This window comes from Mastigoproctus giganteus, chromosome 2, assembly GCF_048544385.1.
Source record: "Mastigoproctus giganteus isolate SK-2022 chromosome 2, ASM4854438v1, whole genome shotgun sequence".
In the NCBI taxonomy this organism is placed as follows: Eukaryota; Metazoa; Arthropoda; class Arachnida; order Uropygi; family Thelyphonidae; genus Mastigoproctus; species Mastigoproctus giganteus.
This window is the reverse complement of record NC_143576.1, coordinates 271836468-271854755: the sequence shown is the minus strand read 5'-3', so window position 1 is coordinate 271854755 and position 18288 is coordinate 271836468. Positions and strand designations below refer to the sequence as shown.

General features: G+C 42.4%; 1 protein-coding gene across 1 annotated transcript in view; it reads right to left on the bottom strand.

Annotated features, from left to right (window-relative positions):
* The window catches only part of LOC150090473 (immunomodulatory peroxidase-like), a 400214-nt gene that overhangs the window by 203323 nt on the left and 178603 nt on the right, over window positions 1-18288 (bottom strand). Inside the window, exon 3 of the mRNA XM_090390327.1 lies at window positions 14611-14743. Coding sequence (XP_090246453.1) covers window positions 14611-14743 — 133 coding nt within the window. The remainder of the gene's footprint in view (window positions 1-14610; window positions 14744-18288) is intronic.

The following is an 18288-nucleotide window of genomic DNA, read 5'->3' as shown; positions in this document are numbered from 1 at the left end:
AGAGACAAAAGCAAACTGTCAGCCTCAATCACCCAAGTAGGTAACTTATTCCAGTAATTTATAAATCGCTGGCTAAAATCAATCTTCCTGCAATCGAGTTTAAGCATTTCCCTGTAAGTTGAACTTATGGCTTCCAGTTCTAGAATATTTATTTATAACCGTGAAAATTTCATTCTCGTTCATTTTACTATTGCCTCTTAGAGACTGATACACGTCGATGAAGTGCCTCTGAGGTGCCTAGTTTCCAAGCAGTGCAACCCAAAAATTCGAGGTCTTTCCTCATATGGACGCGCTTTTGTCGATCTCACCAGCCGACTTACCAGTCTTTGGACCTTTCAAAGGTGCGGTCTCCATACTTGAACACAGTATTCCAAGTATGGTCTAACAAAAGCCTTATACAATGGGATTATGACGTCTTTATCTCTACTAGCAATTGTTCGATACATCATCGATAGTACACCATGGGCCCTCCTTGCAACCATGTAGACATGAATAGTATCTTATGTAGGACGGCACCTGACGAAAGTTCACCCCCGTATTTGTACACTGTGATGGTCACAGAGCACTGTAACAGGCCAGAAATGTGTATAATGTTATGTCCTTGCAACCAGTCTACAATGTTCGGAGAATTTCATGTCTGACCGCATCGTAATACCCAAGTCCGTTTCCTCCGCTACCGGCATTAGTTGAACTCCGCCAAGTGTATAAGTTATTTTGGGGTTACTGTTCCCCAAGTGTAATACCTTACACTCTGTTCGATTAAAACATAGCTGCCATTTTCCTGACCATTCCTGAAGTCTATCGAGGTCACTCTGAAGAAGGTCACTTTAGGTCACTCTACTTGGAGCGGCAATAATTATCTATTCTACCAATCTTTACATCATCTGCAAATTTAGACATCACGCCCTCTATCCCTTCATCGATGTCATTTATGAGAATTAAAAACAACAGTGGCCCTAATACTGATCCTTGGGAACCCCACTTCTTACATCAACCCAATCTGAGGAACAACTATTTATCACGACTGTTTGCCTCCTGCCCTGAAACTATCCAACGATCAGTCTAAGGATTTTCCCTGTGATTCCGACCCTTTCCAGTTTATGAAGTAACCGCTCATGTGGGACTGAGTCAAATGCTTTGCTGAAATCCAAATAAACAATGTCGAAATTATTCCCTGAGCTGAGTGACAGGGTCATTCAACTCAGGGAATAATTTCGCTGTTGATTGATCCTGTCAAAATAGCTAACCAGATTTGTTCAACTTGATTTTCCCTTTACAAAACCATGCTGAGTATCCTTCAGATTTCCATTTCTGTCCAAATTATCATGAATTTCGCCTTTAATCATTGCCTTCATGATTTTCCAACTATTGAAGTTAGACCAGAAGTTCTCAGCAGGGTCCAAATTTGGTTTTTGTGGGTCGAAAAATTCATGGTTATTACAATGGTTCGTGGCCCTCCAAAGTTCAACCCTACCCGACGACATCTTCTTCCTTAATATTTAATTTCCCTCATTGTGTTTTCTTTTCCCCTGAGACAAGTGATTTTTAACATCAACAATTTTAACATATACAGTGGCGGACAAAAAAAACTGCATCCCTTGTGAATTTTGAAAATGACGTGTTTAGCGCTGCATTGTGGGTTGCAGAAATGTTCGAAATTCATTAACTACACCTGATAGACCTAATTGCCATAAATATCTTCCCAATGAGTAAAATGCGTAATTAATGGAAATATGAGAAATCATGCAAATAGCAATCGTGACAACAAAACATACATTTTATTGCATTTCCGTGTACAAACTGAAATGACAAGTCAAGTAAGTATTATATATTACTTACTTACTGTTACTACTTACTTATTGTTACTTACTGAGGCTGCATTTGATGCCGTCCAAGTAAACCAACTACTCACTGTCCTGGAATGCCACTTCCAGATCACAGGGAACATATTATGCTTTCTCTCCTCTCTTCTGCATAACAGAGTTATAAAGCTTCATACAGGAGATCGCACCCTTACTAGATCCGTCACCGCAGGAGTCCCACAGGGAGGGATCCTTTCCGGCCTTCTGTTCTCATCTATTATCTTCCCGCTGGTTGCCCATTCCCGATGTCTACTGAGCAATGCAGATGATATCAAGATACTCACTCCAATCATCCCTAGTCAAGACCTTGATGTGGTAAAAACGGAAATTAACAACACTCACTGCAGTCGCATCTTACCTCAGCCAGTTTGGGCTCACGATCAAGCCTGCTAAGTCCGAATTCATGGTGTATTCATTAAAGCAAACTCCTTCTCTCCAGCCTTCGGTCAGCAACACCCTCATCCCAGTTGTGTCCGGCCATCGTGATCTAGGCGTTGTATTCGACTTCAAACTTCGATTCAACGCCCACAGAGACATGCTCCTCACACGTGCTTCAAGACTCCAGTGGATAGCAAAACAGCATCTCCTTCATATCAGAGATAAAAAGACAACCGTGAGGTACGTAAGAACAATTATCTTTCCACCTTTACTCTATGCTGCTGAAATTTGGGCATCAGCGGCACCGTCAATAAAGAAACCACTCTTTGCCACAGAATTCTGGCTCCTAAAGTGGGCCAACAGGAAGCACAACCTTCCAGCTCTGATTCGTACCACACAGCTTGCCACTCTCTCGGAATTCCAGGGCTTCACACCTTAATCGACGACCAACGCCTCCTAGCAACAGTCAAGATGATAACAGGCATAACGGAACACCTTCATTCTGGGACACCTGTGGCTGGAGGATTCCCCCTACTGCCTTTAGGGCCAATCCCCAGCTCTACTCGCATTCAGCACGACTCCATCTCTCGGACAGGTTCCTCCCTCAGCAGATGTTCAAGAAAACCCAGGCACTTGACGCCGACCTGAACAAATTTGCCGTTGACCGGACTTACCGAAAAAAAATTATGACTAGTAGGACTAAGGAGCAATGTGTACTTTGCATCTGTTGCTGTCTGATTGAGCTGGTGCTCTTATCTCGATGTTAAGTCAGCTCAATCAGACCTAACTCTCGTAAGGAGTTCTCTCTTTTGTATCAAATATGTTTTCATTTGTAAAATTTCCCAGAAGTTTTGAGAGGTTGTAAAAATGTAAACCCATAGCTTTTGGGCCGTGAAGTGCAATAAAGATGCTCTCTCTCTCTCTCTCTCTATTGTAAATCAGCAAAATAAGTCCACAATATTTTGTTGTTCCTCCTCGATCTGCAATTACAGCCTTGCAACGACCGGGCATAGAGTTTTTTTTTTTTTTTTATTTTATGTAAACACACAAACACGAGAGGTATTCGAACCTACAGTACTGTGCTTGGGTTGGAGGTTGAGAAAACGAAAGAAGATATTTGTTGACATTGGACTTGAACTTCTGTAATTTTCAGGAACTACGTATGAAGGAAGGTTGTTAAAGAAAACGGCAGTTGAATGAATAAATGAGGAAGATGAAAAGTTGTTTCTGTGGGTTTGAAGTTGGACAGTAAATGGATGTTGACTGGCTGCGGCACGCGTTCGGACTGATTGCTTTGAAAAGAGACAGCGGAAATTATAGAAGCTAATTCAGAAGAACAGTGCCCATGGAAGTATCTGTAGAAGAGGCATGCAACAGAAACATTACGTCTATGAGACAGCGAGTGGACAGACTCTGTTAAAGATGAATCTTTAATTAACCTAACTGCCCTCTTCTGAATGGAATCAAGAAACCTGAGAGAGGTTTTGGGGGCATCACCCCAGATGTGAGAACAATATTCCATGGCAGGGCGGATTTGCGATTTATACAGAGTGAGCAGCTGTTTAGAAGAAAAGTAACGCCGAGAGTGAAAGACAAAACCAAGTTTTGTAGATGCAGAGGAAGCAATATTTGTAATGTGCTTGTGCCAAGAGAGATTAGAAGTCAGGGTAACCCCCAAAAGAAATATATCAACTTGCCTAGAAATCAGAGTGTCACTAAAGATAAGCATAGGAGAAGAAAAATCCATTTTTCGAGATATAAGACAAGACTAAGTTTTAGAAGGGTTGAAATCAACTAAGTTGTCTTTGCCCCACTGGAGAAAAACCTGAAGATTCGCAATTAAGGAATTGGTATCAGACTTTCGAGAAGTTGAAGCTGATTGAGCAGGACAAGGTTTCTCAAAATGCAAAGTGGTTTGCAATGTGCTATCATCGGCAAAACTATGGAGAGGATTTCCAGTCAATGGAAGGTCATTAATACACAAGAGGAAAAAAGTGGGGGAAAGAACTGAACCTTGGGGGACACCGGCATTAGTGGAGAAGCCAGAAGACAGAGAGCCATCTATCATCACCCTCTGTGAGCGATCAGAGAGAAAACTGAATAACCAGTTGCTAAAAGCAGTTGGCAAACAATAAGATGGAAGCTTGTTTAGAAGACCTTTATGCCAAACACGATCGAAAGCATTAGAGATGTCAAGAGCAACTACTTGTGTTTCACCGAACCTTTCCTTTGAATTAGTCCATAAATGGGTAACATATGCCAGAATATCTCCAGTGGATCGAGACTGACGGAATCCATACTGGCGATTGTTGATCAGACGGAAGGTTTCTAGGTAGTTTAAGAGTTGGCGGTTAATTGATTTCTCCATTACTTTAGAAAGAGTAGAAGTAATTGCAATGGGACGATAATTGGATGGGAGGGATTTGTCACCCTTTTGAGGAAATGGCTGGATATGATCAAATTTCCAATGAGAAGGAAAAACACCTTTGGAATAAGAAAGTGAAAAAAGGCGGCAAAGAATAGGAGTAAGTTTAGGAGCACAGATTTTGAGAACAAGTGGAGAAATACCATCAGGACCTGGAGCTTTCTTAGCATCAAGATTCATCAAAATCCTTCTGATATCCTTTTGACGGAAGACCACAGGAGGCATTGAATGGACCGTGTTGGAAATGGTGGGAGGTGTTTTACCAAGTTCATTAATACATGAGCTGGAAGAAAAATGGGATGCTAGCAGGTCAGCTTTATCCTTGGCTGAAGTGACAACAGAACCATCTGGTTTGGACAGAGGAGGAGGAAGCAGAGATGGGCAAAATTTGCGGCCAATAGCTTTGGCAAGAGACCAGAATGCTCAGCTACCATTAAGCCTACAAGCAAGTTTTCTACCCTTAGCCTGTTCAAACTCTAGTTTGGATTGATTAATAACTGCATTACAATTGTTGCGAGCTTTGGTGTAGCCAAAGCTCGAAACAAGCCAATTACGATATGCAACATTCTTCTCTTGAACAGCCTTAGCACATTTATTGGAAAACCAAGGTTTAGAAAAAGGATGAGATTTTAAAATGGAGTGTGGAATAACGGATTCCAGTCGTACAAGAATAATTTCGCTGACAGAATCTGAGCAAACGTTGACATCAGAAGTTTTGAAACAGTAATCCGACTAAGGAAAAGAAGAAAAGAAATCTCGCAAGTCATCCCATTATGCATTCTTGTAATGCCAAACAATACGAGGTTGGGAATAGCCATGAGATAAAGGTTCCATTGGAGAAGAGACAATCACGAAGTTGTGATCTGAAGTGCCTAAAGGACCTCTCACTTCAACCTTGTACTTAGAAGGGTTGTTTGTGAGAAAAAGATCAAGCGTGTTGACGCTTGATTTTTTCTCACAAATTGGGATTTAATTGGGATTGTCCGGTATTCTTGTAGGTAAATGAACAATCAGTGCAAGGTCATTAGTAATTGAAAAACCTCAGCATCTCGACCAGCTCTGTCGGTATGACAAATATCCGACGCCAGCTGGAGTTGTGAACATTAAAATCACCAATGAAAATTATCTCAGTGTTAGGAAATTTGGACTGGAGAAAGTAAAGTTGCAAAGAGAGGAAGTCAAAGAGCTCCAAATGATTAGTGGATTTGGGAGAACGGTAGAGACAATGAGGTAAAGAGATTTTAAGCCAGAGAAGATCAAAGAGAGGAGATTCCAAATTGCCAAGTCTCTGATAGGGAATATCAGAACGGAGATATGCATAAGTACCACCTTTGAGGCGAAAGGAATCATAAAGCGAATAATTTGGGCATCTGAGATGAGCAGTAGTTGAATCAACGGATAACTGAGATTCTGTCAGAAAAAGTACATGGTGTTTGGAAGACTGCAAGTGGAAATGGACATCGTTGAGACTGGAATTGAGACCACGTATATTTGTGAAATGAATTAGAAAGTGCTTGGGAGGTTTAGATCTTTTAGCAGATACGTTTGCTCTATTAGTTTGACAATTCATGGTGTATTCAATAGTAAGAAAAAGTGAGTGGAACATGCTGTATGAAATAATGAAATTTTTGGATATGGCGTACACGTGGTAAGAATATACCCAGATCGTTGCCATAACGTGGTCTAGACAATGCTCCCCGCATACACACTACTCGGATTTCCTCCATTGACTATCTGGCAGAGTAGAGGTAGCAAGATTATACACTAGCTGATCCGAAGGCCTCCTAGAGAGTTACCAATAGGTTCGGTCCCGTGTACTAACTAGCGGCGAATCTGCCAATACCGTTTTAGAGCTGTACCTCCAAATGTAGGGAATAATGGATCTCGCTACGATGTTCATCCTAACCTGAAAAGTCATCAATGTTGTTGTTATTTGGTTTTTAGGAGCATTAGCAACTAAGGCCATATTGCTCGGGGGACATGCGTTGATCATTACCTGACCTTTCCGAATCCTCCGTATTTTGTGGCTCACGGGCTTGAACCCCATTCTAATCAAGAAGCGTGGCTACGCACTGCTGCACCTTCCCACCTGGCTACGGACGCGCCAAATTAATCAATCATACTGCATGATGGAAGAGATAGGGAAGGGTTGACCTGAACTTAGCTCAGGCGACGAAACATTGGCTCCACCAGTTCAACCCTCCAATAAGCAGAGTGGCGGTATTGCACCGGTTGATGGAGTCATCGGCCACCTAGTACTGCCTGGTAACATAGAGGGGCGCCATTGCTCCATGTGGTGTGGGCGCCACAACTCGACCCGTGCTTACGTTGGTTCACACCTGGGTGGTCACTACCATGTACTTTTGCATGGAGGTTATACCCAGTATTACTGAGTCTCACCATCGTGAATGTGCAAGCCGAGGATTTGGCTGTCACAGACCATCCGGTTTCGCCGAAATTGGGTCCACTTGACTTGAGTCTCACCAGGGTATCAGTTCCATCAGCGTTTTAGACTCCAAGGTAGCAAGTGCAGCTTGTTTGGCATATCTGAGAGAATTTCTGAGACAACCAGAAGGACCAAATCAACTTCTGGATGTACGGTTTCCCAATTTCGTGGAACCACAGCCTTACAATGCAGCTGAATATTACTTGTTGGCTTCTTCTGAGCAATTTTAGACGACATTATGTACCAACAATTTTCAAGAGGGTTCAAATGTGGACTGTTTAAATCCGGGTCAGTGCAACAATGCACTTCTAGCATTTCTGAGGTATGACCTTACGGGAGAAAAACGAGAGAAAACATTGGTGTAATTATGATTTAAGTCTTGTGAGACAAGAAGACAAACTCATCATTAAATCTAATTAGCATAAAACTAACCCATTTTGCTGTGTGGCAATGTGCTGATTACTGTTGAAAAATATAGTTTGGACGTCTGTGTGGTTATCTCTAATAACGGGTTTCAGGCACTCCTCGAAGATAGCAGTGTAGGTTTCCGCATTCACCGTTCCGTTAATAATCTTTTTTATTATTATTATTAAAATCAGTTTATTTCCCAAGAAACCTTGGGTCACCCCGGGACGGCTCTGTGCCAGAAGGGTGGGAATATTCACAGACTACGGTGCGAGGAACGCATATACAATTAACAACAGTACATGCGAGCTCGACCCAAAATATTTACAGGATTAAATATACAATAATGTACAAAATATACAGTAATATACAAAACATATGATTGCATGAAGACAAAAAGTTTTTGTCATATACAAATAGGCAAGTTAAAAAAAAAAAAAAAAAACAGTCTGTCCAGGAGCAGGTGAGTATTATAAGTTCATAATCTGGTAGCAGTTCTTTAGGATTTCCTTCCTGTAGGGCTTGTCTTCACAGAACCTCTCAGGATGGATCCTAAATTTATTGAAGATCCGAAGACAATTGGCTGGAAACGTTCCTCAGGGAATCGATGTTTGACAGAGTAAGACGTAGAGGGAGACAGGAGTCGGGGTGCTTCCCTCTTGCTCTCCTCGGGCCAGAGATTACTGCGGATACTGATGGAGCATCAATTCGCCTCGTTATAAGCCGTGCAAGCGTGAGAACATTTTTTGTCATGATGATATGTCTCCAGGGAGTGGTGCCCAGATTTGCTTGTAGGATAGATCTGGAGATAATTAGGGGGTGGCTTACCGCCCTGTTCATCCATCGAAGCAACTAGTATTCTAACCTGAGATACTTCTGAAGGTATGAGGCAAGGGCAGATGACCAATTTTCTGAAGCATAGACAGGAATCGGCGTAATACACCTCAGGATGTGCCGAACAAGCAGCGCTGGCTGATGCACACCAACGAGCTCTTGACGCACTACCCAAAGAGCAGCGTACGTCTTCTGCCTCATCCTGGCAAAGTGAGGCTGAAATGTGAACCCAACGTCCCAGGTGAGGCCAATATCAGTATGGGAGGTCACCTTTGCCCCACTAACAAAGATTTGGATATCATTTTTGACTTTCTTCTTGGTTATTGTCAGTTGTGCTGATTTGGAAGGGCTCAGATGCAGCCCTATTGTGGAAAGATAACTTTCCAAGCTCAATATCTGCCTAGAAGCTTGTTGGTTGATATCATGAATCTGATGATTATGATCTGAGCTCACGTAGAACTTCAGATCGTCGGCATAAGAAACAAAGTTCAGATTCTGAGCAAGGAAAGGCTCCAAAACTGCTGCAAACAGGATAGCGGATAGTACGCTTCCTTGTGGGATTGTGGGATGCCTCTTGAGACGTCAATAGTTATTGTGAGTCATTGTGGGTCACAGACAGATGTCTAGGAAGTAAAATAGACTTCAAAATTTGAAGTAAGGTATCTGTCAGGCCGAAGTAGTGTTTCAGAATGGTAAAAAGAGCTGGGAGGTGTATTCTGTCATAAGCCGATTTTATGTCGAGGAATATGATATCAATCTGTGATTTGTTGTGAGGGTGCGCTGAATGCCGAAGAGGGTATCAAGAAGATTGGTAGTTGTCGATCTCCTTTGTATAACGGTATGCAGGTACTCGGGCCTGTGTGCAAAGCAATGCTGGGCAATTTTTGGCTGGATTACTTTTTCGAAAATTTTGAGTAAACAACAACTGATGGATATTGGTCGCAGGACTTTAGGAGATTTGGGTTTCTTGATCTTTGGAATGGGCTTAACATGGCAGGTTTTGAAGGCGGAATGGGCTTAACATGGCGTCAAATTGAAGGAACTATTCCAGATTGCAGGATTTGTCTGAAAAGGTGAAGGAGAAGGTCGATTATATATGGGCTGCAAATTTTGATAATAAAGAGTGGGAAACCATCCGGACTTACAGTGGCTTTGTTGGGTAGTTTATTGATGACATCAATTAGGGTCTCTCTAGTTATTTCTATTTCAGACAAGTGTGCCCTAGGTAACCAGTCCTCCTGCGAGAGAAAGGAATCAGTCCGGAAAATCTGCCAGCTGTAAGCTGAACTGTGCCCATTCCTGGACAAGATTTTTGTCAATGACTAGATGATGATGCGAAAGGATCCTTCTACCACTCTTGAACCTATTGAGAACAGCTTGGTTAAGGACCAGCCTTTTCTTTTTCAAGAAGCAAGCTCTTTCTTTCTTAAAGATGGAATGGTCTGAGGGCAGTTGAGTTTTCTGCCATTTCCGGTAGGCCTTCTGCTTCTTGAAGAAAGCCATCTTAGTTTCCTTATTGAAACCCCGATTCGACCTGTTACCAGTACTGGTGATTCTGGCTGCACCATATAGTGCAATTAACTTCAGTTGTTCCGACAAGAGCATAACGGCATCCGCCAACGGCTCAGAATAGAGACGCCCCCAGTCAAACCCAATCAAGCATTGGAGAATGATCTCTGGCTTCAGATATTTGGTAGAGAAGGCTATCCTAGGCAATTGAGCAGAGTACTCGTCAGGTAACCCAAGGGAATTTCTCTGTAAGGATAGTTTACATGCAATTGACGAGTGATCAGATTGGAATCGAAAGTTTGTAGATAGGAGTTTGATATCTTGTAAATTGTAGAAGATTAAGTCCAGTGCTTGACACGCTCTAGTTGGTTGCGTCACTAACCGTGTAAGGTTTAAGGCCTGAAGAGTGGCCTCAAGGCCCTCAGGGGCATTCCCATGCCTGGGCAGGGAATGCGCATCTTAATTCGTCCCACCCCTTTGCTTGCTATGCATCCTCAGACTATCTCACTGGCGGGGAACTTTACAGACGGTATTATGCAGTCAACATGGTATGCCTCCGATTTTCTTCTCCTGATATATCGCTTCTATTCCGAGTCATGAAATTTAATTTCGATTTGTCAGAAAAGATGACGGTGTCCCGTTGCTCTTTTGTCCATGAAACGCGTTTTAGTCCAAGAAAGTTGCTTCTTCCTCATTTGTTGGGTCAAAAAAGGCTTCTTTTTGGGCCGATAGGCATGCAAACTACATTCCGAAAGCCGTCTTCGGATAGTTCGTGCACTTGTTTCAACATCAGAGGCCATCTCTAAGTCCAGTTTTAGATCAGGAGCATTAGCATGGCGATTACGAAGTTTCAAATATCGGTCTTGGAAAGGCGTAGTCACTCTCTTACGGCCTGATCCAGGTAATTTCTTCATATCACCGGTTTCACGCTTTAATTTCAGCACCCGGGATACTGTTGACTGGTGACTGCAGCCTGTTTTATCAGTGATAGCACGCGTAGGAAACCTTTCCTGGGACAGAGCAATAGCTACCTTTTTTTTTTTTTTCTTGGTGTCAACTGAACATACGGAGCCATGCTTAGAGCTTCACAGGAGACTAACAAAGTGTATACCCTTCCAACTCAGTATTTATATAAACGGCTGACGCAATACCTTGCAATTACTGTCTGATGCAATAGAAGCGTTATCTGACGCAATACCTTTGCTTTGAGGCAAACAAAATGACTATAATCAGACAATATAGGTAACTATTGACATCTCCAGAGGCATCCCGCAGGGAAGCGTGCTGTCAGCTATCCTGTTTGCAGCAGTTTTGGAGCCTTTCCTAGCTCACAATCCTAATTTGTCTCTTAAGCCGACGATCTGAAGTTCTACCTGAGCTCAGATCATAATCATCAGATTCAAGATACCAACCAACAAACTTGTAGGCAGATATTGAGCTTGGAGTGTTATCTTGCCACAATTGGGCTGCATCTGAGACCTTCCAAATCTGCGCAACTGCCGATAACCAAGATGAGAGTCAAAAATGATATCCAATTTTTGTTAGTGGGCCACCGTTGCAAAACGTGACCTCCCATATTGACTTAGGCCTCACCTGGGATGTCGGGTTCACCTTTCAGCCTCTCTCTTTGTCAGGATGAGGCAGAAGACTTACGCGGCTCTTTGGGCAGTGCATCAAGTGCTCGTTGGTGTGCATCAGCCACCGCTGCTTGTTCGGCACATCCTGAGGTGTATTACGCTGATTCCTCTCTATGCATCAGAAATTTGGTTATCTTCCCCTGCCTCATACCTTCAGAAGTATCTCAGTTTAGAGTACTGGTTGCTTAGATGGATGAACAGGGGGGTAGGCTACCCCCTAACTATCTCCAGATCGATCCTTCAAGCAAAGCTGGGCACCACTCCCTGGAGAAATATAATCATGACAAAAAATGTCCTCACGCTTGCACGGTTTCTAATGGGGCAAATTGATGCTCCATCGGTATCCACACTAATCTCGGGACCGAGGATTTATTCCCTGAGGAACATGTTTCCAGCCAATCGTATTTAGATCTTCAATAAATTTAGGATCCACCCTAATAGATTCTATGAAGACAACTCTATAGGAAGGAAATCCTCAAGAACTGCTACCAGATAATGAATCCATGAGACTCACCTTCTCCTGGACATGACAGACTTTTTTTTTTAACTTGCCTATTTGTATTTGACAAAGACTTTGCTTTATCTTCATGCAATTGTATATTTAATCCTGTAAATATCTCAGATGGAGCACGCATGTACTGTTGTTTATTGTACATGCGTTCCTCGCACCTTAGTCTGTAAATCACTACAGGGTACAACCCATACCCAAAAGAAGAAACCCAAAGGAACTTAGGACTTGAGAGCGATCTCAGTGGGTTGCTCTCTATTAAAAGTGTTTGAGAAAGCTATCTTATCCGCACTGATCGCCCAATGCTTCTCTCATAGACCGAAACATCTGCACACCGTGATCCCCAAAAGATCTACATATACAAACCTACTGGATACCCTATTTAAAATTCAAACTGCTCTCAACAGTAAATCTCAGCTAGACGTCATCTTCCTGGATATTTCATCTGCTTATGATAAGCTCTCAATTCCCGCTCTCATCAACATTCTGGAAAAGTACTTTGGCATTACTGGAAGCCTGCTAAAAACCATCAACCGCATCCTTACACCAAGACAACTCATCATCAGCTATAAATCCTTCCAACAGGAGTGCAGTATAACGAGGGGAGTACCACAGGGAGGTGTACTATCCTGTGTACTGTTCGCCGCTGCCCTTGAACCCTTCCTCTCAAGGTATACTGATTTCTCATCGTATGCAGACGACCTCAAATTATACATAACGTCAAAAGAAGCTGAACAAACTCACCTGACCAATCAGCGAGTCTCCGTCCTGATCGACAGCCTTGTAGCATATCTACTGCAAATAGGTCTGGAAATAAATGCATCAAAGTCAGCTCAACTTACCTTTACAAAAAAGAGAATAAAAAATGACATCACAGCCTATCACAACGGAGTGCAGATAAGGAAAGTGAAGTCTCACACCGACCTCGGCTTGACTTGGGACGAGGGCCTCACTTTTCAGACCCATTTCTCCACCATGAAAACGAAGACTTTCTCGGCGATGTGGGCAGTTCGACAAGAGCTGACGGGGTTACTAAACGTAGATGTAGTCGGAGGATACGTTCAGCGGTGCCTACAACCTATCGTACTGTATGCATCAGCAATCTGGTTTTCTGCCCCAACGTCGTACATAAATAGATTCCTCGCAGTCGAGTAGTGGTTAATGCGATGGATGACCAGGGTCACGGGCAATGCTTTCACCATCTCCAGTGCTGTTTTATATACCAACTTAAATATCACTCCCTGGAGAGTTCACATTGCATCCAGGAATATTCTTCTTCTTTCTCAGATGCTTACCGGTGTAATTGACGCCCCCAGTCTTCGAGGACTTATCTCTACTCCACGTGCTGGACGCAGTAATGACAGTACCTATCTACCATTGCATTCTATACTGTGCAACCTGTGCTGTCTGAAGAACTTCTTCCCAAACAACGCAGTGAACCTTTTCAACTCACTGACAATAGACCCTGTGAAATACTCCGAAAGTAAGCAAGCAGTAGAGAGTGAAGAGCATCTCAGAAGCGCACTGCTTACTTCAACTATAATCTTGACAATGAGTGAACTTGTAAACAATATTGTAAATATACAGACTTGTGTAAATTATTGTAAATAATTGTATTCGTGCATTTTTGTACACTCTTCTTATATTGTAAATACTATAAATAATTGTAATTTTTGCTTTTTGTACACCCTTCTTATATTGTATATAATTGCAATTCTTGCATTTTGTACACCCTTCTAGCCGGTCGGCTGTGTATAAGGGGTGAAAGCAAACACTTGCTATTTTTTAATAAACGGATTTTAATGATAATAATAAAAAAAATATTCACACCCTTCTGGCACAGAGCCGTCCCGGGGTGACCCAAAGTTTCTTGGGAAATAAACTGATTTTAATAATAATAATATCTTATACGGTTCTCAACAAATGTTACTTTTTTTAAGGTGATGCAGTTTTTTTCTCCACCACTGTAGATCACATCAACCTGTCCTCCCATACAGACGGTGTCTAGAACCTGCTGCCAGATAGTGAGAAGATTAGTGGCAGTCGATCGACCCTTGGTAAAGTCATGTTGGCTGTCGCAGATGGAGTGCCGAAAATATCTCATTAATCGGATGTGAATGATAGTGTTCACAATTTTTGCCAGCGAGTTCAGAAGGCAGAAGGGACGATAATTTTCCAGTGATTATATTGCGTTGCTCTTCGGGATTGGAATCATATTGACTGTTTTAAATGGGGTAAATACTACGAAAAAGATTGAACATGTGGAATATTATGTATTTAAGTTGTGGAAAGCATTTCTTCCAAACGATAAGTGGAATATCTGGGTCAACAGAAAAATATTTTGTAAGTTTCCAAAGCGTTTGAGTTAGATGTCCATCGAGAGATTATGAAGTGTGTCATCCTTAACTGCTGGAAATTGAAAAGTCGCAAAACTCGCTTTTAGTGGAACGTCCGTTTTTAACCGTTTTTCTACAAACTGCAATTCGGATGCGTGTCTGAACTAACTGTGGTCGGTCGGCATCGATTTCCCCCTGAAATAGTTTCGACAGATGCTCCCAGGAAATTGTTCAAAAACTCAGATATATGCTTAACAAAAGTGGACTTACGTTTCTTTCAGGACGTTCGTGGCTTCCTCGAACACCTCGTGGATCTCCTCCATGTCGTTGGCTTTCGGCGATTTCGACAGGAAGTGCTGATGGCGGGATTCTGCAGGATACGTCCCCTTCGAGATCGTTCTGCCTGCGGAAGAGAGAGAAGGCGTTTCTTGAGTGCGCTCTTGCTGTTGCTTTCCTTTCCCCTCCCATGCGCTAGACAGCTCGAAACTCCCACTCCACCTTCCTCCCCCCAGTATTTTTAATAATAAATTGACATCCCCTTTGTTCAACGGACAGCCCGTGAGCACATCTTTTCCCCCGTCCACGTTAGTTTCTCACGAAACCGAGATCTTACGGTTGAATCGATTCCTCTCCCAAGAGATATTGGAAAAGGAGTCGAACAACCCCTTTGGCGCAATGAACGTCTGTGGACTGCACGTTATCTCTGCGTTACTCTTCGGTGTGGTTCGTGACTTGTTTCGTACGCTGTTCTTAACTGAAAAAAAAAAAAAAAAAAAAACAGGTAGACACGAAATTGAACTTATTCTAAAACGAACTGCGTTAATTTTCGAGTTAGTTGTCTAACGCGCAACATCCTGTACGATAAGCGATCAAAATTAAAAATAATTTAGCAGAACGTGGAAGGAGCGCTGCTCGATTGATCGGCATAACACCTCAGGGGCTCCCATCTGATGAGTATGCGCTTGGCGCACCCTGGGTACTGAACTGGATATCACCATTCTTCTCTCTTTCTTGGTGATTCCGTTTTATTTCTGACTCTCTCTTTCTCTCTCTCTCTCTCTCTCTCTCTCTAAAATACTATAGAAGACAAGGAACCCCACATTCCCTAGGAGAATATACAACAGATCCAAATGAGACAGATAAGGAAGAAAAAAGAAGATTAAGAGAAATGTTCATTACAGACTGGCAAAGAGAATGGAGAGAAGACACCAAAGGGAGAACAACTTACCAGTTCATCCCCCTGGCACAGGAAATAAATAAAAACAATAAACCCTGGTTGAGCCCAGATTTATATACTACCTTCCTCCTGTCGGGGCATGGAAGCATAAATGCAAGACTGCATGCTCTGGGGCTGGCTGATTCCCCCAACTGCAGATGCGGGTCACTGGAAACCGTACAACATATAATGCTCGAATGCATTAACTACACAGACCTGAGACAACCATTCCAGCTTGTAACAGAAGTGTATCACACTAAGGATTTCCCCAAAGTGCTGGAATCACCAGATAACTTTCAAGCATTAGTAAACTTTGCAACAAGTGCATTCAAAAGAAGAAGAACCCTCCTCGGTATGCCGGAGTAAAGCAAGAGGCAACACACAAGCCCATACCTAAAATTGGGAGAGAGGACACAGCATGGATGGAGACTAACCTACGGAAAGGGACTGATATATATTCTCAGTACCCATGCTAAAAATACCACAATAAAAAGGAATACATGCTGACTGCAGCACTGTCATTTCAGATAGTCATAACAATGGACATAAACTGTACATGTACCATAATAAACAGTACCGGGAACAAAAGACCAGTCAACCCCAACATGGCAAAAGTCTAAGACACAACAAGTGAGTAAGGGAAATGGAGAGTATACCCTATGCCACAGAAATATGACAATAACAAGAAGTAATGATTGCAACATGGAAAACAACAAAAATAAATTCAAGGGCATGGTACTGAACTACATCCTCAGTGCCCATGTTTCAGACAACACGGTGCACTTACCACCCAAGTAGTTTAGCACCATTAAGAAAATACATGTTGACTACAATAGTACCTTCTTAGGGAACCTCAACAACGGTCATAAACCTTATATGTACCACAAATTATCAGTACCAGGCTCACTCAGACCAGTTAACCCTGTCAGTGCCTGGGCCTAGGGCACATCTGGTAGGTATAGGTAGCAGTGAATAATTGTCCTAGATCATGGTAGTAGTGAATAAGTGTCCTAGATCACAGTATGAACCACAAACTATTAGTGCCAAGCTCACTAAGACCAGTTAACCCTGCCAGTGCCTGGGCCCAAGGCTCATCTGGTAGGTATAGGAAGTAGTGAATATTTGTCCCAGATCACAGTAGCACTGCAAGAACAAGAAGGAATGATTGAGGCATAGAAGACAACAAGAAGGGAGGAAAGGGAAGGAAAGAGAGTAGAAGGAAAAGGGGAAGAAGAGAGACCGAATAAAATCAAGGGGCAGGTCACTGAATCACATTCCCAGTGCTCATGCCTCAGACATCTCACCCTGCAAGCAGTTAAGTGCCAATGAGAACAAAGCAGGTTGACTGCAACACTGACATCACAAATTACACCAAGGGCCAAAAACTTTGTACCTCACATCAACAGTACCAGGCACAATAAGGCCAGTTAACCCTAACATTGCCAAAGCCAAAGGCACATCAAGTGAGCAGAGGTAATGGGGTGAAATTCCCAGGTCACAATAGTATGACATGGACAACAAGCAAAGATTGAGACATGAACAATAACAAAGAAGAAGGGAAGGGGAAGAGAAGGAGAAAAGAGGAAGAAGGGAAGAGAAGGAAGAAGGGGAAAGGAGGGAGAGGGAAAGAAGAACAAGAGGAAAAGGGAAAGAAAAGACTAATACCAAGGGGCATAACACTGAACAACATACCCAGTGCCCATGCTTAAGACATCATAGTATACTCACCCTACAAGCAATTAAGAGTCATTGGGAACAAAGCAGGTAGACTACAGTTCAGTTATCACAGATAATCATACCAAAGGCCATAAATTTTGCATGTGCCATAAATTAACAGTCTTGGGCACAATAAGACCAACTAACCCTGACATTGCCTAAGCCTAAGGCACAACAAGTGAGTACAGGTAATGGTGTGTACCTATTAGATCACAACAGTAAAACATGAACCAGAAATATTGATCGTGATATGGAAGACAACAAAAATAAAATCAAGGGGCATGGTATTGAACCACACTCCCAGTGTACGTGTTCCAGGCAACACAGTGCTTTTACTATAAGTAGTTAAGTAATATAAAGACACACAAAGGCCAGTTAACCCGGTCTTTACTAAGCCTAAGGCACAACAAGAAAGTATAGGTAATGGTGAGTACCTATCCTAGATCATAATAATATTGCTTAAACAAAAGGAATGATAGTAACATCAAAAATAATAAAAATGAAGTCAAGGGGCATGGTACTGAGCTAAACTCTCAGTGCCCATGTTACAGACATCACAGTATTCTCACCATACAAGAAGTTAAGTGTCATTAAAGAACTACATGTTGACCTCAGCCTAATCCTCTCAGAGTACCACTCCAATGGGCATAAACCATGGATGTACTATTATTTAACAGTGCCGGGCCCACCAAGAAAAATTACCCTGTCATTGCCTAAGCCCAAGACACATCTAGTAGATATAGGTAGTGGTAAGTAACTATCCTGGACCATAGTAGTTCTGAATAAACAAAAGGAATGATGTGACAATGAAACAACAAAGATAATACTGAGGGACAAGATACAGACCCAAACTCTCAATGACCAGATCCCAGACATCACAGTATGCATACCTTGCAAACAATATGAGCCATAAGAAGAAGATGAAGAAGGAGAGGAAGAGAAAGCGAAGTGAGCAGAAGAAGGAAGAAAGAGAAAAAGGAAAGAAAGAGGAGGAAAACCACCGATGAACGTGGCCA